Genomic DNA, 22,908 nt, shown 5'->3' with positions numbered 1-22,908 from the left:
TTGATAATTATCCTGCAAAGTGTGGTTTGCAGCCCAGGGCATCCTGTGCCTACAACACACTGCTCTGCTTGGAGGAGCTTTGCAGCAGTGGAAATTTCCATCACGTTCCCCAGCTGGGGAACCCCAAGGCAAGGAAGGATGTGGAAGAGCTGCAGCACCAGTTGCCTGCTGTTCTGACCTGGTGGGTGCATCGGGCTGGGCTCCAGCCATCGAGGAGCTCTCCCCACCTCTCCCATGTGCGAGTAGCCCAGCTGTGTGGTTTAAGCCAGCTGGAGGCAGCAAGACCTTGGCATCACTGAGCTGTTGCAAGTATTTTTGCACTGCCAGGGTTTTCTGGAGCCTGCCTGTGTGCTCCTGCATCCCTGACCTGGTGCCAGGTGGCAGCCCACTGAGCCCTTGCTGACTTTGGTAACTGGCTGACTGGTTCCACCTAGCAGATTTCTAAAGCTATTTGGGTCAAGTAATAATTACCCAAGTACACGAGACTTCGGTGTATGAGATTCTGAAAGAACTGAGTCCTGTAATTGTCAAACCCTAACAAAATGCTTTACATAACTTACTCCAGTCATTATTAGGTCACAGAAGAGTACTGAACTCCCATCCACCAACCCCCAATTAATTGTGCAATTGTTAATACTTCCTTTCACTAAAAATAGTGCTTGAGCTATTTTCTATGCCTAAATTTCTGTTGAAACTAGATAGGCTTCTGTTAGCCAAGAGAAATGAGTGGAAAAATACAGTTTTGGTGAAGAGAAGTAGCATTAGTTTTCCATTAGGTTTCAGCCCAGCAGGAAAATGTGAAGGGAGCTTGGAAAATGCCAAGGGAAAAGCTTCTATTTAAAAATAAAATAAATCTGTCTGCTCAAAATCAAACATTTCTTCTTTCTCTTCAAAATTTACTCTCTGTCTTAAATGTGATCCATTTTATAAAAGCAAGAACTTGATGATCTGTACAAAATAGGGAAAATCCATCAATCGAAATGCTCTGGCTCAGCCTAAACTAGTGATTCCTTTTTGTTGGATCCTGGGCTGCACATCACAAGCGATAACACATTACTAGAGCCCAACAATTCTGCAGGTATAATTCTGGTATTGATAACATTTGTAAAAAATCAATCCCATTGTTCCATGCTGGTTCAAGCTATTGCAGTACAGCAGTTTTCTACTCTTTATGTGATGACCATCTGAATCTTTGTGAAGGGCAATATTTACCCCTGTTGCAGGACCACATGGAGCACAAGCCTTACAACAGCCAAGGTCTTCAGCTGTCCAAGGCGTGCCTGAAGCAGCCAGTGTCACAACCAAAATCAGTGAGATTTGGGATTTACGCCTGTCCTGTCCCCAGAGACACGTGTCCATTCCCTGAGCTGTGGAAGGAAAGCAGATGCTCACAGACTGATCTCCAAATCTGGTCCTTGTTCATGGTGAAGGGCCATGTATCCCACCACTAGGTTAGAAAAGCTGCTCATGCTGCTCTACCAAAGCCTGAAAGTATCTCACTGCAGCCAAATGGAGCAACTTCAGAAGAGCTAACATACAATATACTCATGTGGGATTATAATTTGGCTTGATTTTAGCTTAAATACGTAAAACAAGACTTGTAATTACAATGCATATTCCAGACACAATGGTAATATGATAGTAAAGGGCTCCAGAGTTATAAAGAAGCTTGTAAGCTTCTTTAGCTTACAAAGCTAAAGATTTCAGAAATGGAGTAATCAGAAGGCCACAATGTCATAAACTAATTTCCTTACCTTCACTTGGCTATTGAGCCAACAAAACAATGTTAGAGGCAACCGCATATACATTAATGATGTGCCAATCTCAGTGTATTTCAACAACAGGAATGCAATGTGCGTGGTCTTGGATGCAGGCAAATGAGAAATATTTCATTTTCCATGCTGTCCTTTCTTCTTCTACTGGTGAGCCCAATTACAGAGCCATGATGAGACTATGAATTCTTAATACTTCTCCCATGGCAATTTGCACTTGTGAAGCATTTTCTTAGGTAGAACCATATTATGGAAGTAACATTTTCACCAGCACATGCACAAATGGATCATGTCATATATTTTGGATGAGCTGGCGAAGCCTTAAGAAATTAATTCAGTCCATGAGCAACTCCTCACAACCTACTAATATAAAAGCCTATATCATAAAAATGCAATAGATAGAGACTAGCTTAGCCTGATTACTCTTTTTTTTTTTAATATCTGCCTTTAATTCCAATTGCCGAAGCTGGAAATATTGAACTCATAAAACAGCAAGCGAGAAATGTTTACTGGATATTGCATTAAAACAGGTTGTACTCATAAAGCAAGGTGGAATTAGTTCTTGAGCTAGTTACTTTTTCCTTACCTTACAGTTTAAGACATCTGATGATATCATTCTGGATGAAAGGTACCAGTGAACAAAAGGTCCATAACTAAGAGAGTTGTGCTACCACTGGGAAACCCTCTACTGTCCCTCTCTGTCCCTTCAAGTTGTCTAGCCCCCAAAACAGATAAGCAGGGGTCAGACAAGGGATACATAAATCACAGAGCATTGCTCTGTCCAGCCAATACTATTTACAGAATGCTACTACAGGCTCACATCTCTTCCCTGAAGTGAAAGTTCCTCTCAGTCATGATATAGCTGTACTCAGCACTGGGCTGTTTATTCCCGAATCTACCATCACAGTTTCTTGCCCTGCTCTGCATTTTAGTTTGTAGCTCTGCACCTGGAATAATAACCCTCTATAGCTCACTGAAGAAATATATCTGTAAACATGCAGTACATTAGGGGCAGTGTGACTGGGCATATCAGAAGCCTGGTTTTGGTGCTGGGGTAAGGTATCTTCAGGACACCCAGAACAATGTTAGGTCAGTGACTTACTGAGGCTCTAAAGAAACATAATCCTTTTCTCCCTATATGCCACAGTATGCTGCTGTCCACAGATGATGCCTAGAAGCCAGACAGTAACATTTCATTAAATAAATCCATTACAGCTCCTGGCAACTGTGTTTAAAGAGGGAGCAACAGAGCACATTCACCAGACAGAGCCGCATTTGTCCCTTAGCCCGTTGCAGGCTACCCTAATGAATATCTGACTCGGGCACAGCCCAGCACAGTTGCCTGTCACAGTGGGCAGCCAGCATCAGATGCCTTGCAGCTCAGGGATGTTTGTGTACAAAACTAGTTCAACCTCTACCCTCAAGTGCCTGCTAATTCAGCAGTGAGCTCATACATCTTTGCAATGCAACTGCCACTATTCAGTGACCCAGTCACACTGCTGACTACTGCCCCTGAACAAAAGTCCTGAGATAAGACAGTGAAGAGCAGACTGTATGAAAAGCGAGCAGGATTGTGGCCTAGTAACAAATAACAGCTTAATGCCTTCTGATTACATGTATTACACCTGGTTATGGATGCATGGCTTCAAACCACACGTCCAGAAACACAAACTAGAAGTGTTATCACCATGTTATTGTTGTCAGGTGAGTGCATACCCCAGGCATCCCAGCAGGTCTGGAAGGGGGATGCCAAAGGACAAGACACCAGAATGAAGCTTGGAGAAGGATGAAACCCTTGTTTCTCCTTGAGAGGAGTTCCCAAGTATGGTGGCAACCAGGCAAACGTTACCAGTGTTTGTCAGTTCAGTTAACTGCTTATTCCCTTCAAGAATTTAATCTCATTCCTAATTACTTCTTAGTTTATTGCCTTAGAGGCACGGAGATTAATCTTGCTCTGTGCAAGAGATCTTCTATTTCCTTTCAGGATATTTGAAAGTATTGCTTTTAGTTTAACAACACATTTTTATTCTTAGCATGTTGCTTCCTCCCTGCCAATATTTCAGCTTCATCACTAATTTATGAACCATCGCTCTGGTGAGAATCCGCCCTGGACTGAGAAAAAGCGTTCCTGCATTTGTCTCAGTTTGTAAAATATACTACTTTTCTCTTTAATAGGAAGTGTTGTTTTAGAATATATATATATTCTGAAAAGTGAAGTTTACATTTGTACACTCAACAGAGAATTCTGTGCGTAGATTGTAGACCTAAGATAGGTACAATGGTATTATATCAAAGGCTTGATAATCTTCCCTTACATGCAGGGAAGCCTGTAGTGGGTTTTTCAAAGCACCATGGAGAGTTCCCAGAATCCACAGAAATGATGAAATGCCTTTGGGAAATCTGGCTCTCCGTGAAAAGAAATCAGAACAAATTATATCCCCAAACCTTTCTATGACAGGAAATGTAATGAACATAATTAAGGTAGATAAAGCTATGACCACAATGCAGAGGGAGTTATCTAGAGGGGGAGCTATCTCTTCTTTCATGTATGTATTGCCAGGAGATATCTAGGATACTGCCGCTATAAAATTAAGTGTAATTGTTCCTAGACAACAGTATCTTTCTTAGGTACAATCCAATACTATCCTTTCTGCCCTCCAATTCCACAGTGGCTGTTTGACAGAGCTGCTTTCCTAATGCAGGCTCTTCTGTTCATTTCATGCCTTCTGATATGGTATGAGAGCAATCTTTCCCAGAGGGCAGCTCACCATCACCCTTCTCTCTCTTCAGCAAGCAGTCTAAGAGATCTGAGATCCCAGATCCCTTCTGACCCTCATACTGTAAATTACTTCTAAAAGAGACTAGCAAACACATTTAAGGGGAGAGCATTAAAAAAGTTACGTGACCAGGCAATAAAACAGAGGAGAAAAATCCCTTATCCTCTTTTAAGCATTCAGAAAGGTGTGATGTCAGCGTAACTCCACAAAACAGAGTGCATGGTGATACAACAGCAAGTTAATTGAAATCTCTTTTAAATATTAACCCTGGAAAAACAAAGAAAACAAACAACAACAAAAACCCACAACAACTCAGCACAACAAACCCTCCAAATTAAAACCTGCTTCTCTTGGCAGGGTTAATACCTCCTTTTAGATTGGTTTGCATTACCTTTCCTGGGTTACTCGTGCCTTTTCTGTTACTTTTTGACTAGTTTTGCATGGAAGTAGAACAACAAAAAATTGGAATGGGAGTTTATCTCTGCTCCAACCAACATTAATGGAAGGAAAATCAAGCATCCAGTAACACTTCAGGGTGCTGCTAAAAATACAACTGTGCCACACACTGAAGAAGGATTCTCCCCAAAACAAAAGTATTTCAGGGGATCGGGAAAGTCTTTATGGGGATGCATGGGAGACACTGGGATGCATGCCATCCAGTCCCATGGACTTGTACACATTCAGTCTCATGAGGCAATCTCTGACTCTTACAGTGGGATGGAATTTGCTCACCTGATCCCAATTTGTTTCCAAAACATGAAGATGTCCACGATTCATCTGTTGTAGGTAAAACGTGAGAGACTCCAGTTTTGAGAAAGATTTGGATGCTTTACCATGTACCGCAGTAATAGATCTAATTATCATGCCACAAAACATGGCAAACTGAACGTGTTGTTCACAGAGAGGTGGTGATGAAGAGTGGGTGAAACTGGCACAAGCAAGAGGAAGAAATAATTTGGATGGAAAATGAGTAATTGCAGAGCTCCCACACAAAACCAGCCCAGATGTTCTGAGCAACTTCAAATCTTTTCATTATGGAAACCCGTCTAGAGTCAACAGGAGGAGGAGGCTTATTCCCTGCAACACCAGGAGTAACTGTGGTTGTCACACCTGCATGGCACCAAAGAGGAGATGGAGCTATATAATGTCTGTTTTGAACCAAATTGATTTCTTTCTGAGCTGTGGCACACGTGTTACCTGACCTTATAATAAAGTACCAGTTTTACAGATTTCATGATGATACTGAGTGTCTTTGACAAAGACCAGAGACTGTCTCTGGAAAGAGGCAAAAGGATGGAAATAAAACAAGGAGGGTCCTGGTACTGGAGACTATCACTGCACAGACAGTGGTGGGACAATTACAGCTGTAATAAAGATCACATGAGTGACCTGAAAGACACAATCAATTTGAAATGACAATTAAACTGGCAACACACCAAAAAAGACCATGTGACATCAGTAGAATAGCTAGCATCTTCTAAGTTAGGGAACATTTACAGGGCTCTGGAGCCAGGATGTGACCAGGCTTTTCCATTTTGGCTGTGATGGCACATAAAAAGCCTGTGTAAGCTGCACAGAGTTAAAAACAGCTCTGTGCAAGAGAGCACTGTGTCCTGAGACTACGTGATTATAAAAAAGGCCAAAATATTGCAGAGAGAACATCAACGGAATTCACTGAAAGCTGAGATAGTTTACGTGATTGCACTGTGTTCTGCAACACCTATCATGTATGCCTAAGCTCCTGGTTTTAGTGCAAGTGTGTACATATCCCCCTGTCCCGATACCTCGATTATCTAATAGGATTGTTACCTTGTTCACGCCGTCCGCCATCGCTTGTAGTGTTAGCTCTCTAGGTCCATCCACAGTCTTTCCATTATCAGTTGGTCCCCAGCTGGCACTGTAAATATCTATGACCTGAGGCATATGACTGATAGAGGAAGCCTCAATGATGTCTGTCATAAATGGCTGGTCGAGCATCCGAATACCTGTGGATTTAATCAGCATAAACATGAACTATGTATCACCTAGCAGAAGATGAAAGCTCAGCACCTGGACAACTCCCCCAGACCCAGCTATTTGCATTCACTGGCAGTTTCATTTGCTCAGCAGTTCTGCACCCACCATACGCTGTGCATCAAGGTGTGCTTACCCAGCAGGATACAAGCACTTCAACACCCAGCCACAGCAATGTGGTGTGGCCCAGAAAGAAAAACACACTTCACTGCTTTCTAATTACATAGTTAAGGATTAAGCCCTTCCCTAACTATAATTTATACTTGGTGAGGTGTTGACACTTTGTTTTTTCAAGTAATTTTTCTGTTTATTTTGGTTCTCGTGCAGAATTTAATCAGAAAGGGGAAAGACAGCACACAGTGATTTACTGGAAAAACATCAGTGTTTCAGCAAGCAACCACTGCAGCAGAACAGGGCCAGTATTCTGAGGGGAACAAAAAAAAAAAAGCAAAATCAAACCTGTTTTCTGTGACCTGTATTAAAAAAGGAATTGAGTTAGAGTTACAGTGATGTGATCCAAGGATGTGTCAACTTTATAAAAACTCAGAGCCCTGGCACTAAGCAAGGCAGAGTGTATGGCAGAGGCAGTGTGAGCCCTTGCATCCATCATACCCCCCCATGCAGGACAGTGGTGCTGACAGCCAACCTCCTGGCCTTTGGATGAGACCTGAGCAGCCGGGGACACATTCCAAATCTCATTACGGCCTTGAGTTGAAGTTTGGTGTTTTTCCCAACAGCTTCAGGACAGAGATGTGGCAGAAGTCAGCAATGCAGAGCCACATGGTGTGAATGGCAGCGGGAGCCTAATTCAATAGCTAGTGCTTTCACTGCACGCGATACAAAATCCATGTGCCAAACACAAGGCTGGAAAGAGTGGTATTTGGAAAACTGACCCTAGATGGATATTCCTGACCTGCTAATTTAGGCTAGAAACTATAAAGTGAATCTCAGCGACTGAGAAATCCCCTGACATGCTTGTAAAATGCAGGTCTGCACTGAAACCACAGAATTAATGACTGATCCTAGGGAAGTGGGGGACAACAGGCAGAGCCAAGCCACCTGGTTTGACTCTAGGGCAAAAAAAAAAAAAAAAAAAAAGAGGTACGAGAGACAAAGCACACGATTCCCCAGATCCCTGCAGTCATGCCCCTGAATCACAACAGGAGCAGACTACCAGCTCTAATTCATTCTCCACTGGCCACACGGTGGTGCTGCAGGCGCGCACTGTCCTCATCCAGAAAAGGTTAACGTGCCCCAAAATCACTGGGGATCTTGCTACAGAGCAGGCAAATCTGGAAGGCTGTTTGTCATCAGAAAAGGCCTTCAGCTTTCGATTTTTAAACAACCAGCTTGATGCAGTAGATTATACTCCTAATAAAGATGAGGTCCTGCCAAATTCCCACGCCTCAACTCACATTCCTCCAAAAGTGATTGCCAGAAAATACATTTTGTGAAACATTGCATCCATCAAGGACACATCACCGTTACTGGTGGAGAAAGGCAAGCACTAGGCCTGCTTGGGCACTTATTAATTCCTGAGTGACATTTATGGGGGTAACTGCTTAGCACACATAGCTTGGTGTCCTGGAGGTTCAGCTCTGGACTGTGCAGGTGACAGGCAAAATGTGGCCTTCCCCTGACTCGGCAGTAAACCAAGCAGAGCCAAGCTGCCCATACACACCTGCCAAATACCTTCCCCAGGAAGCAATGGGTGCATTCATGATGGAGTTTTTAGTGTGGGCTGGGGAATGAAATGAAATTTCTAAGCGTCCATCTCCACTTGCTGCGTTAACATCATGGAACAGTTGTATAGTGAGGAAGGTGGATTTTTTTACGATGAAATTTAACTGGCACATGCTGTTCAAGAGCTCAGCTCCAATCTCTGTACTCAGTCCATCAGGGCAGGAAAAAAGCTATCACAAAGTAAAAATACCCAGCACACCTGGGGTGTGAATGCTGAGTGCCAAGCACCAGCCAGTCCACTCTGGGCATCTGTTCTTACCTCTCCGCATCCCTCATTAAAAGGCAGGAAAGCAGTGACTGCAGAGATTTACAGCACTGCAGGGCCTGCGCTGAGAGAGCCCAAAGCACACAAACAGCATGGGATTCGCCTTTTCAAGCACGGTTTCCGAGTGCAGCAGAAATTTGTACCTTCCCTCCTGCAAAATGAGATTTGCCACAAACGATTCTGCCACAACGCAGGGAAGGAGCACTGAAAATGACTGTGCAGAGGTTAGCAAGAGGAGGAAGAGGGCTGCTTCTTTGCAATGTCATTGAAGAAGCTATCTAGGACCCTCAGTGAAATTCCTCTCCCCAGCTAGTGTGAAAAGTAATAAATGCATGGCCCGGTGCCAGCCTGCAGTCCTGTGCTGGGCAATGCTCCCTGTCCCTGCAGGAGCAGGACTGCCCGAGGCACAGTGCTGTAAGGACCGCTCCGATTGGTGCCCTACCTGCCACCTTGGAGTTGTAGGCGACTCCCACGCCGCAGATGTTGTTGTTGGCAGCTGCAGACACCTCTCCTGCACATCGGGTCCCGTGGCTGCAGAGGGGAAAACAGAGACACCGGGTGACCCCCAGCTAACACAGCGGTCACTCTGCACTGATGCCGGATCAAGAAGCATCACCCTGGTCCTGTGTTTGCCTCACTGCATTTCAGCACTTCAGAGGAAAACCCATGGCGAACTTGAATGCTGCACTAGGATACTTGGATGAGCTCGCTCCTTCCTGAAGCAGCAAATATTCAGTTTCCCCTCTGCAGTGTGAATGATGCTTGCCCTGAGGTTAACACAGAAACTTGTGCTTCGTTTAGTTGTGAAGTTATTCAGTCCATTTTAACTCTGGCTGTCAAACAGCTTCTGCCTCATTACCAACTACTAGACAGCAGAAGCATTGCTGGAAACAACGGTGTAAAAGAAAGATCAGCACTCATCCCTGCATCTTTGTGACTAGGCCATGTGACACCTATTACTCTGAGCCCTCGGGAATACCTTCTGATCGCCTTTCTGCTCCTCAAACACCTGTCAGGAGCGCATCACTGCCCACAAAGAGCGCTACAGAAAGAGGCGGTGCGGCATCAGGCTGGAGTAGCAGAAGAGAGCCACGAGGAGCACCTCATTCCTCAGCAGCAAAGCTGCGGCCAAGGGCATGTGCATCCTCCTCTGCCATCGCTCAGCTGCCAGGAGAGCCACAAGCTGGCACGGAGCTGCAGCCGTCAGCGCGCAGCTAGCCTGCTGCCAGCTTGAATGCAAGATGCCTCCGCTCCGACACCGAGGTCCAGGTTCAGCCTGACACGCGGCATTTCAAGAACACTCGGCGTCTCTGAAGTGCTTTACAGCTCTGAGCAGAGACCCTGCTGCTGCCGGTGGCTGCGAGGCAGGCTTACAGGAAGGCGGGTCACATTTTTCTCCCTCTTAATTCACCGCAGAAATTAAAACCGCAGAGAGGATAGAAAAGGGCAATATAATCTCGTTTTAATAAAAAAAAAAACAAAACAGCGGAGGAGCTGAGAAACAAGTGCAACCTGTGCTGTTGTCAGTTTGGTTTCCTTTGAGATGCGTCAATACCAATCTTTTCCACCACTCACACCCATCCACTCCGCGTTCCAGCTGGCATTGCTCCTACAGCACGCTGAGGGCTCGTGCAATTAGCAGGGCTGCCTTCTAGAGGCTGCAGAGAGCCCCAGACGAACCGTCCCCAGGGGCAGCAGGATTGTTTTGTTTTAATCATCTTTTTTCTCCCTCTGTCCTTTTAAGCACCTCCGGCAAAGGTGAGTGTAAAATTAATCAAGGGGCGAGAAGGAACACATTCTTTTTATTGCCTCACTCAGAAGAGTGTATTTTTCAAGGTAGCCTCAAGAAAGAAAACGACTGCCCTCAAATGCACACAGCGCCCTGATCACGAAAGAGCAAAGACTGCATGCAAGTTCCTTTCAAACAGGGGGCAGAGAGGTGAGTGGTGAGGACTTCTTCAGCGGCTGGAGAGATTTCTTTCCACAACCAAGCAGGTTTTCCCTCGTGCCCTTGTTCAAGGAGCCGTGAGGAAACACACCGTTGCTAGGCATTCGTTATCCGGTCGCCCGTGGGCTAGCTACAAGCCACAAAGCGGAATAAATGGCTTTGTTAAAAAACTGCCTTGACTGAGGCTGGGACGCAAAAAAAATGAAATAATATCGGTGGCACTGTCAGGTGGACTCTTGCAGAGGGGAAAAAACAGGAGGACTACTGGAAGGTCCTCTCCCCTTCCTCTTCTCCGCAATGGCCCACATAATGTCAACTGCAAGCAGCCCTGTTCCAGCAGCTCAGGGTTTAGGTAATGTGCTGCTGACTGGAGGGGAAAGAAAAGTCACACACGAGCTACTGCAAATGCATTTGGTTGAATTATTAATGGCAAATAACAGACTTTTCAAATTTAGCCCTATTTGCTGTTCATGTATCATTGATCAATCCATTGTGGTTTCCGTGAAGTGACCTGTGTCACGGGCACAAATCACAGCTCTCCTCTCTAATGTTCATCTCTTCGCCGCATTCCAGTCTTTAAAACGAGGGGATAAAAAGCAGCTGAGAATATTTTCACCTGTGAACAAGCTACTTCAAAGGCAAAGTGGATGTTAGCATGTAGAACAGCTTTTGTCATGAACGTTGTATAAATGCAAACATTTTACATGAACATGCATGAAAAATTACGGTGCTAGAGGGTGATTCGACTGGAAAACAGCTTTGCCTATCTGTACTAGTTATCAAAATTTGACTCTCCTTCATTTCTAGAAACCATTTCTATTTCTGAAGCCCACTGCCAATCCTATTGTACAAGATTCTTCTGTTTAAATGTTTTCAAAAAGTCAGAGGTGACCCCAGTTTTCAGGGGGTGTTGCTTTTCTCCTGCTTTGAAGTACATCAGCAGACAGCAAAGGACAGGATTCTTCCTCCCTGACACCAGGTGTCTGCAGGGGAGGGCTATGCTGAGCTGCAGTCTCACCAGCAGGGATGAGCTGCCTGTCCCAACCACCTCAGGTGCTTGCAGTGGGCAGCAGTCAAATATGCAAAGCTTAAAGGAATATTTTTGTGGGGCAAATGCCATCCCCTTTTCACCTGCATGATGTCGTCAGTCTCTGAGCACTGGGAAAGCACTGCATATGGGGGGACCTATTTGGGGAAGGAGCCACTCCACCTGCATCTCTGAACGTGTAAAGAACCTGCAGTAATGCTGTGGCTCTTTCCTCCCTCACAGGGAAGCGCTGCAGGCAGAAAAAGCTATTAGATATGTTTATAAGAATTCTCAATTATTGCATTGTTTTCAGTGTATTGATTGAAAAAAAATGAAGAAGAGGGGAGCAGGTGGTTTTGCTCTGTTAATGAGCACTGTCTGGAAACCAAGGGGAGACTCTGTGGGATTCTGCTAGAATACATAATAAATAAAGGCCATTCTTTTTTTTTTTTTTTTTATCTCTAAAGAATACGGATTTCCAGGACAGGGAGTATTTTTTGCCCAGCAAACTCTCATCTGGGTGAGAGAATATACTGAATAAGAAGCTATAGCAGTGGAAATAGTTATTTATATCCTGGCAGAAAGCTGTAATCTCAGTGCTCTGAGATGGAGGGCCTTGTGTGCACCCACAGCATGAAATCAGAGGGCTGTACAGAAAGGCCAAGCTGCCCTTGACTCCCACAGGTACCCCCTGCACCGCACAACATGGTACCTGCCACATCCCAAACATTATGCAGGATTAGGTGTTCAAATCACTGATAGTTCCTGAAGCGGGTGCTCAAAGAGCACTCCGAGCACCGTGGGGCTGCCTCTGCTTTTGGGAACTGGGCTTGGTTCAGGTTCGCTCACTGCTTCTCAGGCTCAAACACAGCCTGGCCTCATGTTGCACTCAGCGTCCCCCATGGCAAAATGGCGACCTCCATGGTCCCTCAGCCGTGGGTCTGAGCACAGTCAAGCAGACAGTGCAGTAAGGATGGGAACAAGTAACCTTGGTGCCCAGCCTTCTGTGTGCCTCTGCCCTAACAGCAGCCCGACTGCCTATCTGCAGCTTCCTGGCCACAGCACCAAGTTGTCCCCCTCTAAAACCCACTCTGCTTGGTTTCACAGAGACCCAGTGGCTCTCAGTAAAGGCCAGAGTGCCTCCAGCAACCTTAAAAAGAACAAAGTAGAATCTGTGCTTATAGGCAGAGCAGCTGGAATTAATGAAGTACTCCATGCAAAAACCCCTTCCTTTTTTCTTAAAGTCTAATGACACTTTGCACATGCAGCTGGCAGCTCACAAAAGCCCCTTGGTTCATCTTTCTAAAAAACAGTCTTCTGGTTCTTGTTCTTGAATTGCTTACACAGAAACATATTCTTTATGGAGAAAGGGATATTATCCTATTTTGAGACTGATCTCCTGCATGCATAAAATTCAACGGGTGATACAGAACTTACTGCAAACTGAGCAAAATGGAGCCTTTACTGTAGGTTTTTTTTTGAATGGTTTTCTTGTGTAACTGCAGTCAATCCAGATGCACCTGTGCAGTTACACATGTGGATAGACTGTCACAGGCAGGCAGCTGTAGCCACCAGGTAATAATCACTCAGGAGTCAGAAGTTATGGCAATTGCTTATGGATGGACACATCAGCATAATTAACAATGTAGTGTAGAAATATACAGAGAAAAATGTAGCTGCATCTACGCCTGAGCAACTGGGTGCAGCTGGTTCACGACTTGGTCTGGAGAAAACATGAAATCCCGCACCTTGAAGACTTCTTGGATTGTGCTGGCAAGAAATGGGTGCTGAACTGATGTGCCGCTCCCGTGATTTACCTTGCAAGGCAGAAAATCGCCTATCCCACCAAAGGAACCTCACGGTTGGTGAGAAAGAACGCTGCACTCTCTAAGGTATTATTCTTCTGGAAAAAGTAATGAAGAAAATCAGCAAAACAATTGCTACTGTGCTTTTCTCCTCCTGCCTATCTCTCTTCCAGCTGAAGCATGAAAGCAGAATGCCAGTCTCAGTGTTTACAGATCAAGGTGCAGGTAGCCGTGCTTCTTACTCTCTATTCTTCCCTTGGGTGCCTGAATTTAGCCAGAAGCCCTGAGGCTAGGGGCCTTGCCACATCCAGGATGCTCGAGGCCTTCCTAAGAGACTCCAGGAGGTAACTCTGCCTCCGGTGCTACCTTGCCGAACACGTGAGGACTGTAAACTGTGCCCTACTATAAAACATTTGATAGCAGCACAACTGGTGTTAATGGGGCTTGGCAGAGCACACATAGTTTTATGAAGTTCCACTCTGAAAATGACACAATCTACCATTACCCACTAAAGCTAAATTTAATTTTCCTCTGTGCCGCTCCACAGCTAAGTGATATCCTTCTCCCGCAAAGATCCTTTTCTTAAATAAAGCAAGAAAGGCAGCAGACCTTCACAAATGAGAGCCCCAGTCTTTCTCTGACTTTCCATTCACTAATTGGATTCACGCTAGTTTAAAAGCGTCAGATGTCCTTTCCTGAAATAAAGGAGAAATATCACTGGCATCTTGGAGTGGCTGAAAAATAACCGGTCTACAAAAGAGATAAATGGGGACATGGCAGCTCCTAAATCTGTTTGATCCATTCCAGGAAGCCTCTGTCTGAGGTGGAAGCACAGCTGCCCCAAATCTTCGTTGTGCCACCTGACTGAAGTAACACTAATTTCTTTAAAAATAGAAACCAACAAAGCAAAACAAAGATCCCCCACCATCCAAAACCCAGAGGCCATTCATGCAGGGATGAAAACCACATCAAATAGTCCTGAACTATTTCTGTAAGTCCTATGAATGAACTCTGATACTGCTAAAAGTTTCCAAATCCCCCCTGCTGCTGCTACACAAATTCTGATGACATCAATTATATTTGAATCTAGAAAACATTTGGAAACTTCCTTGGAAATACCCTGAAACAAGTTCTGCAAATCTAAGCCAGAACCTATCTGAGACCCCTCCAGATGAGATTTCCTCCAGCTGAAGAGCCAGAGATGCTGGATGCTGAGAGCACCAGGTAAGAAACATACCTTGTGGGTGTGCCTTGGACTCTGCACCCTCAGCTGCATCTACATCTTGCTAGGAGTAGCTTGCCTGACATACAAAGGGAACTGTGAGCATATTCCTGTTCCAATTTTGCTCAAAGATGAGTTTTGGGAAAGAGAAAGGTTACATTTCCTAAAATCGGTAACCTTTTCTTTTGGGCTGCTCCTGTTATACCATACCTGGAGGACCAGACCTCCACCTGCTTAAAGGTGCCTGGGTTCGGAACATATTGAAGGAAAAGTGAGTCCTGGGCAATCACAATGTGTTAGAGAGGAACTATGCAGCAAACACAGCTGCACTGTTGATTCCAGGCTTAAAACACAACAGAACAGGTTCCCAGCTAGTGAACAAGGACTTCAGTTCCTAGCCTGAAATGCTACTCCATCACAGTCCTCAAATCATGGTAAAAAGGCAGATGATTCAGAACTTATGTAAGATTTAATTGTTTTTAAGCTGGTCATTCTACACCACGCTGCTTTTCAGCCTTCTTAGTTTACAATCAAGTGAAAAGATTGTTTCTTCCCACCCCAAAGCCTTTTCCTGTCAGACTGCAATCTGCATAAAATCCCTTCTTCCAGCTTACTCTCTTCAAAATTAAATAGCAGTCATACAGTATCAGATGCAGTAGATGGGAAACCCATCAAAATTGTATTAAACTTACAGAGCTGGCTTATTATATTGTCATAGGATAGCTGACAGAAAATTGTATGTGGCTATCACCCATAAAAGCCATTTAAATATATACTCTCATGAAGCAGCATCTTCATTTGAAAACCATAATGAACCATTTTTAAACCATTTATGAACGACTGCTCTGCATTATCTAGAGATTATCTAAAAAAATGAAGTCAGAAGTAACATCCCATTTTATAAACTGCACTGAGATCAAAGCTTCTGTTTTGGCAAGCACAGAATTTAGCAGAAAATACATTCCACAGATCTTAGCAAATACATGTAACTTCCTATGCAAACAGAAGTGAAGAGCAGGCCAATTGAAAGCCACTTACCTGTTGAACCAGTCATCTGTATAGCGAGGGTAGGGGTAGGGATCATTACTGCTGAAATCGTAGCTAGCTTGGGCATTCTGCAAAACACAAAGTTCAGTGAATGTGCAGGAAAGCAGACATGCTAGGTAAAGCAAGACACATATATCCACGGAAAATCTCATTAGGTATTGGGTTCTTTTTTCTCCCCTGGAAAAGAAAATGTCATTCTTTCTCTGTGAAATTCCATGAGAGCCCTGCTTGTCTATGTTTCTGCAAACACCATTTTGGACACTGAACGCCATTTCCAAAAGTGCTTTATAACAGGATTTAGCTACTGTCTCGGCTTCATTTGATCCCCTGACCAACATTTTCATGAGCATTTAGATATTGAGCTACTTAGTGTGGCAGGACAAAGATTAAAGATTATTTTCCAATCGGTAGTGGAAATGACCACGCACTTGAGCTCTTCCATCTTACTAAGAAAAACAGATTTCTAAACCATTTCAATGGCTGTGAAAATTTACTCAAAATTCTAATGTGAAAGCTGTACTAATGGTCAGGACATATGTCTCAAAATTCTCTTTGTATGTTTTCTTGATCCTTCAGTTGTTTGAACAGCTTCATAAATGTGGCTTTCAGGCCCTCTTGAGAATGCTATCCCAAGCCTCTCCTTTTCACACAACCTAAATCATTCACGATTTTGCCCCATCAGCAGAGCTAAGGACACTCAGCAACTTTTTGATGCTATATTTGAGAAGCAAGTGGAGAGTTTCAGAAAGTCAAGTGTGTCTTCTTTCTTCTCTCTCAATGAAAAGAAATAAATAAAGGGTGACTGAAAATTAAGCTTTTAAAAATATTTAGAAGCTTCCTCCCAAGTGTATGATCACAGAGTTTATATTTTAATAAACACCACACACAAGGAGCAGAATTATGTTAATTCTTAATTAATGTGCTTACATTCTTTTTAAGATTTGGCTGAGCATGCTATTGAAGATAATTTGAGACTCGTGTCTGAATAGCTTTGCTCCTAAAAACATTCCTTTTCAGCAAATTCTCAGTTCCAGGTGTGCAGGGAGAGGCAGTCCATTGGTAGCACCAAAGTTTTTGGATTTTAGATTCAAAATCCCTAGCTCCCAGAAACTCTTGTGCCAGAATGAAACAGAGACAACGCTGTCCTTGATCCTTGGTGGGTAAAACCAAGTATCTTTCTGGTTACTGTCCAGCGAGTTTTTGGGTCATCATTCCAGAAAGCTTGGTTCTTTATATTCAGTATGGACAATAAATATTCTGCAGTATTTGAACGGAATCCAGGCTTGCAGAATGCCAGCCACATGGTTCAGTGCTGTTCTCCAGCTCAGATATAGCCAAATACCTTTCGCGAGTATCTTTACTGATCTCTCAGCATCTCCAGACTGAGGCCCTGATTTTCAGCCTTAAGATGCCTGCTAATAATTTCAGCTGTAGCCACAGGTTCTCAGTGCTTCTGAGCCTCTGGGCCCAGGTGCATGTTTAATTTACCTCGTTTAATTATCACAACTGCTTATACAGCACTTTGAATGGCATGGATCTGTAAGAGCAAAGAGTAAATAGAATATGACTTTTCAGCCAGGGAAAAAGGGGAATTTGATAGTCGTCTATAAATCACGAATAGCACAGAGAAGGTGGACAGGGAGTTATTTACTACTTCTCATAATGCAAGAACTAGCAGGAATCCACAGAAATTACCACAGGGAAGATTTAGAAGCAGCAGAAAACAGCAAGAAGTACTTTTCCACAGAGCATGTAATGAGTTACAAAATTCATTGGCCCTCAGCAATACAGAGGTCAAAAGCCTGAAAACAAAAGAGGTTAGACAAATTAATGGAAGATGAATTTGGAAGGGGCATAAGATGCTGTGCTTCCTCCTTCTCCAATAGCCTGGACAACTGCGATTGCTGGAAGCCAGGAGCCCACAGCCACGTAAGGCAGTGCACGGCCTCTGGCCTGGTGACTATGCTGCTCCCCCAGCACCCACTCACTCCCAGCTGTTGCTGGAGACTCTTTCTACCATTGCAGGAATTCCACGTGTAACACCAATTGTTCTGTGGGATATGGCAACTCACACAGGAGATGGATGATGTACCACAACTAGGGTCCTGTGTGACGAAAGCCTTGTGGCACAAACATCCTATCTCAGTGCAACAGAGCAGGTTTGGATTCTGCTGTGTCCAGGGGAGTCGCGGCAAGGATTTGCACAAGGGGCCAGGTCTCAGCCCACACATGGCAGTAAAAAGAAATGAGCATCAGTAAAAACAAATGAGCTTGCCAACAGATGATCCAGTCCTGTTCTTTATTAAACAAGTGCAGTATCTACTCCTAGCAGGGCAAGGTGGAAAAATGCATCCTACGGTAAAGTTAAAATAGAAATGATGACTCTCTGAGTAATTTAATTAGAAGATAAAACCTATTCTGTCAGTCTAGACTTGGCAACCTTTGGAGATAAATGAATTTCAATCACAAATTAAATAAACTTTCTTATATTGCTGCCTTGGACTAAACGTGGCCTGAAAACCATGCAGACTGCAGATAACTAAGCTTAGTTCCAATGATTTCAGATCTTTTTCACATAGCTATGAGCTAACTGGGTACTAAATGTCATTCAACACAGTGCCAGTTCCTTACTCAGTTTGAACTTCTGGTTTCACTCTGGTTTCACTTCATAGTATGGATAAGAATTTAAACTCAGTTGTGAGTCAGCTCAGGTTTTTTCCTCATCTGGAAGGAATGCAGTCGTACTGACACAGACTCTGAGTTGAAAGGGGGGCTGCTGAGGCTGATTTTTCAGGAAAACATGAGACACGAAAGCTATCAGCCACTCCTGACTCTGTAATTTCCTTGTGCAGAGAATTATGGATGGAAAAGTCCTCCTAGCTGTGCAGATGTACAACTTGTGTCTAGAATGGTGATGGGAAAATGGATTCCACAAATGATTCAGCCCACTCTACAGCAAACTGAACCTCTGCTCTATGCCCCATGTAACCAAATGTCAGACTATGGAAAGGTTGCTTCAGGCAGGCTACAAACCAAGTTGTGCAACACTCTTCCAAATCTCGTAGTTTTTATTCACTTGATTTTGGATTGCTGCACTTGGAGGAAAAAGATATCTAATTTAGCAGGAACCACTGACAAAGTGCAAAATTAAGAAGAATTCTTGGAAAGAAAACAACTGCTGACTGCAAGATTTATCTTCATTAAGGTCTTTGAAAAAAGACGGCAAGTTTCATCTTCATGAGCGAACATTCCGCCCACACTATGAAAGCAGTAGAAGTGGTAATGAAACAGCACTGACGAGTACAAATGGACTGCTTCAAGTTCCTAATTTAAAGATCAAATTCTCAAATATCTAAGCTAGAACGCATTTTATCTTATTTTTCCTTCCCTGTTCCCCCCCACCTCTACAGCACTGGATCGAAAAAGGAATGGCTTCAGTTGATAGCCAAAATGATTCATCTTGTGTCTTGGGAAGTGAACACTACAATCTGTGATATGCCATTCTCCTCCACAGGCTGACCCTTCCAGCAGGCAGCAAGAGGCTGTTTATCACTAACTCAGGGATGAGGTGGCAACGAAAACCAGCGCACATGAAGATCTGCAGCAGCATAGTGAAATAAAAATATATTGCCTTTCAACTCAGGCGATTCAGTTTTCCAATTTTAATGTCCTACCAGTAGGTATTTCTCTTAGATTTGCTTTGTCTGATATTTGATTGTCAGTATCTGAGGTAGCTGCCCAGTCTTTTTCGACCATCAGTGGAATGATCAGCTTTAGAAAGCAACTCAGTGCTGTCAGTCGTAGGCACTGATGTTAGGCTGGAGTCTAGACTTGGACGGGTCCTGAAGCACGGCATTAGAACAAGATCAATCCTACCCCTCACATTCAATCAATACCAGTTCCTTGTTGCAAAAAGATTTGAACCTGACGTCTGTCTGTCACCATTAAAACATAATTACATATAAATAATATTCCTCTGTTTTGCTATGAAAGAGAGCAATTATCTTATATTTTAAGGCATATACCAACTTTTGCTATCTAGCTTTCTGCATCTTTATACCAAATAAGATGCTAACAAAAAATGATGATGAGATTCTTTCAATCATTTACTAAGTAATGGTTTTTATACCAGGATACAAATGGATGACTTTTGCCTGGGTATAAAATTCAGCTTTCCTTAAAAATAAGCTTTGCCTTCCCAAGCATTGCCCTGTACTTTTAAAAATATACACAGTACCATCTTCTTTGTAAAACATTCATTTTGTAAAATACGACAATAACAGTAAATCAATTGTCCCATGTGTTGCTCAGATCTGTAATAAAATTATGTACCTTGAGTAATGCAGCAAGCTCATAAATTTTTATATAGCTTTACAAGCCTCTAAAGAGTAATTCACATATAATTCTCTTTTCTTCCTTAACTCAAGAAATTTGCCTATGCTTACATGAAAGAAACAAACAATTAATGACAAACGTCTGCTGGCCACAATCTGATTCTATTAATGATGTTAAAGCACTGATAAGTTTAGCCCAGAGATTTAAAAAAAAAGAAACATTTTTAACACAAGTGGCATCGGTCTTACCCTCTTCAAGAAACTGCAGTTCCTTGTAGATCTAAGAAAGTGAGATACCTTTTGCTTGTTTGATCCAAAGAGGGAGCAAACCCCTGAGCTCGAATTCCAACGTATAACATCTTTGAGAAACTGCACTAAAATAACACTGCATGTCATATGGTGGGAAAATGAAAGTCAGTTTTGTAGACACAAGCCTAAGAAAATGGAATATGCTCGCTGTGAGGCAAAGAAAGAAGGCAACTTGGTATTTTGCCTAGGAGGAGTGCTATAAAGCTTAAAGGTCATTAGTGAAAAAGTCACAGCTGCTGAGTCAGTAGTCATACAGTAACCATCTTCTCTTTGCCATGGGAAGCATGCTGTTCTAGATCTTGGTTGGATTTTTTATTTTGTTTTGTCCAGAAGTGGGAATGAAAAAAGAATCTGCAAATTCTTAAGTAGCTCTGCTTTTCCATGAACTAATTTACATGTCTCATATTGCTATCCAGAAAATCCAGACCTGAATTCAGCTGAATTCAGGACCTTGTCAACATCGAGAATACATCCACAAATGGGTTGCATTCAAATATATTAACCATAAAGAGCGAATTCACTGTCGGCGAATACTTTCATCTTCCTCCAGAGACATAAGGTTTTTACCCAGTTCTTACAGGTATATTATAAAAGAAGGAATACTCAGTCATATCTTGAATAATTTATAAGGCAGTGGCACACTTTTCTACCATCCTCCTTTTCAAAGCAGTCACAGAAAAATAAATATGAATCCCATTCGAAACAGACGGAGTAGAGGAGCGTAGCAGGTCCTGAATACTACCCAAGGGGCCCATAAACCATCCTAGCATTCCAGTTTCAGGCATTCATTAGAGGCTCTGCTTGTCCACAAAGTGAGCAAGTACATAGCCCACCACAATGGTGATTTCATAACACAATGCTGCACAGAGCAGCTGAATGGAATAAAACACCATAAAATAATATAAGTAAAAAGGTGTGAAAGATTACTGAAGTAGGGTTCTTTGAAGCCATTATTTCATGAGTAGCTAACATTGCATTGCTCTTGATTAGTTTGCCCTACTTACACATCAAAGTGTGGGTTTCCTCGCAATATTTGCTGGATAAAGCTAGTTTATTGAAATGAAGAAGATCTGGGAGGAAGCTCTGGTTTTGGGGAAATGATGAATGACCCAATTTGTCCCCTTGAGTAAATAGTCTCGCCCTTCAGCAGCCTGTTAACTGCTAAAGAAATCACTTTCCAGCCTCCTGGATCTATTAAGGGGCCGAGAAGTCTTCCTTTAACTGGACAGATTTGTCGTTACCACTGAAAAAGCTCTTACCTCCATTTCCTTAACACTCAAAAATTTAGTTTTAGGTAAAGTACAGGTAAACTACAGCCAAAAGAGTATAAACTGACTACTGCCAACATTTGGCTAATGCTCATTTCATAACAGTAAAGGCAATTGAGTTAACAGATGCTACCATTTCTAATTATCCTGTTGTTAAAATTTATAGGAAGATATGTTCACTGTGTCACCTGTGATATAGCTTCTTATTTTGCAAAGCTGAAAACCTGACACTGCTTAGGTTTAAAAAAACATAATTAAAATAAATCAATTAATCAAACAAAGCAAACAAACCAACAAAATAAACCCATGCAACTGAAAAAGGCATGGGGCTTGTGTTAACATTTATATTTATCTTTAAGTAGTGTTATTTTTAAAGTAATAGTTATGATGAAAAATAGCTTTGCTAAGATATCTTATGCTGCATTCTTTCTCTAGATTAGACAGATTTCCTTTGTCAAGTAACCGGTCAGTTTCTCTTCATCTCACTTGGCACTACCTCTTATTTTACCACTTATCTTATTTTTCACTAATTCCTTTTCTGCTTCCCCTGCAGATCAAAAAAATAAATGAATCAGAAAACCCAGATGAGTTACATTGCCAGCTGGCGCTCTTGGGCACGTAAACATCCTCAAAGTAAAGCCTGCAGCTAAAATTAACTCACAAACTGTTTCACATGGGGATAAAGCACCTATGTAGTGAGTACAGCAGTGAAACAGATCAATCCAAGCGCAACAAACTTTTTCAGGCTTCAGAGAACAGAAGAAATTATCCATTCCATTCTTAGCTATCAGGACTGCTGAGTGTTTTCCCAGTATAGTAAACCAAAGGGAAGGCCAGATGCATTCCACTACATGCAGTCCAGCTCACCGTGGCTGCTTTTGGCTGTTGCTTAGCTCAGATGTATATAGTCACACAGGACAAAAAATAAAAGGGAAAAAAAATAATCACAGAAACTCAGAGAAAAATTAAGTTGAACTTTTTTTCTTTTCTTACATTTTTAAAGAGTGGAGCACATTTTTATTTCTTCCTCCACACTTTCCAGGATGATGTGGAAGAAACCTGAAGTACATCAACAGTTGTTAATTACTTAGAGACAGAGCTCTTCAAAGCAAGTTAATTTACAAAAAATGAGATGTTTCTACTCAGCTTAAATTTCAGAAGGGATGCCAAAAATCTTTGAGATATGCCTCAGACATACTGAAGAGTCACTGAATGTTCAGAGGTAGGCACATTACTGAAGACAGTTAATAAATCAATTACAGCTAATGGGTTTCAAGTTAAGTGGCAAATTTAGAGACACAAGGCTTCAGCTTATGGAATGAACTCCTTGATTTCTTTAATTCAGGAAAAAGAGAAAGCATGGCATCTAAGTACCTAG

At 42.8% G+C, this 22,908-nt stretch overlaps 1 protein-coding gene and 1 long non-coding RNA gene across 2 annotated transcripts in view; one reads left to right on the top strand and one right to left on the bottom strand.

The window, feature by feature from the left end:
- Positions 1 to 22,908, bottom strand: part of PCSK2 (proprotein convertase subtilisin/kexin type 2) — a 97,364-nt gene that overhangs the window by 12,318 nt on the left and 62,138 nt on the right. Inside the window, exons 6-8 of the mRNA XM_021391832.1 lie at positions 15,611 to 15,687; positions 9,013 to 9,101; positions 6,359 to 6,534 (exon numbers count right to left, since the gene is read on the bottom strand). Coding sequence (XP_021247507.1) covers positions 6,359 to 6,534; positions 9,013 to 9,101; positions 15,611 to 15,687 — 342 coding nt within the window. The remainder of the gene's footprint in view (positions 1 to 6,358; positions 6,535 to 9,012; positions 9,102 to 15,610; positions 15,688 to 22,908) is intronic.
- On the top strand, positions 9,172 to 20,550 carry LOC110396264. The gene is made up of 3 exons (XR_002436892.1): positions 9,172 to 14,341; positions 14,441 to 14,574; positions 19,134 to 20,550. It is a non-coding gene; the product is annotated as an uncharacterized LOC110396264 (long non-coding RNA).

Source organism: Numida meleagris, chromosome 3 (assembly GCF_002078875.1).
Source record: "Numida meleagris isolate 19003 breed g44 Domestic line chromosome 3, NumMel1.0, whole genome shotgun sequence".
Taxonomy (NCBI): Eukaryota; Metazoa; Chordata; class Aves; order Galliformes; family Numididae; genus Numida; species Numida meleagris.
Note: the sequence above shows the minus strand (reverse complement) of the source record. Positions and strands in the feature narration are given on the sequence as shown.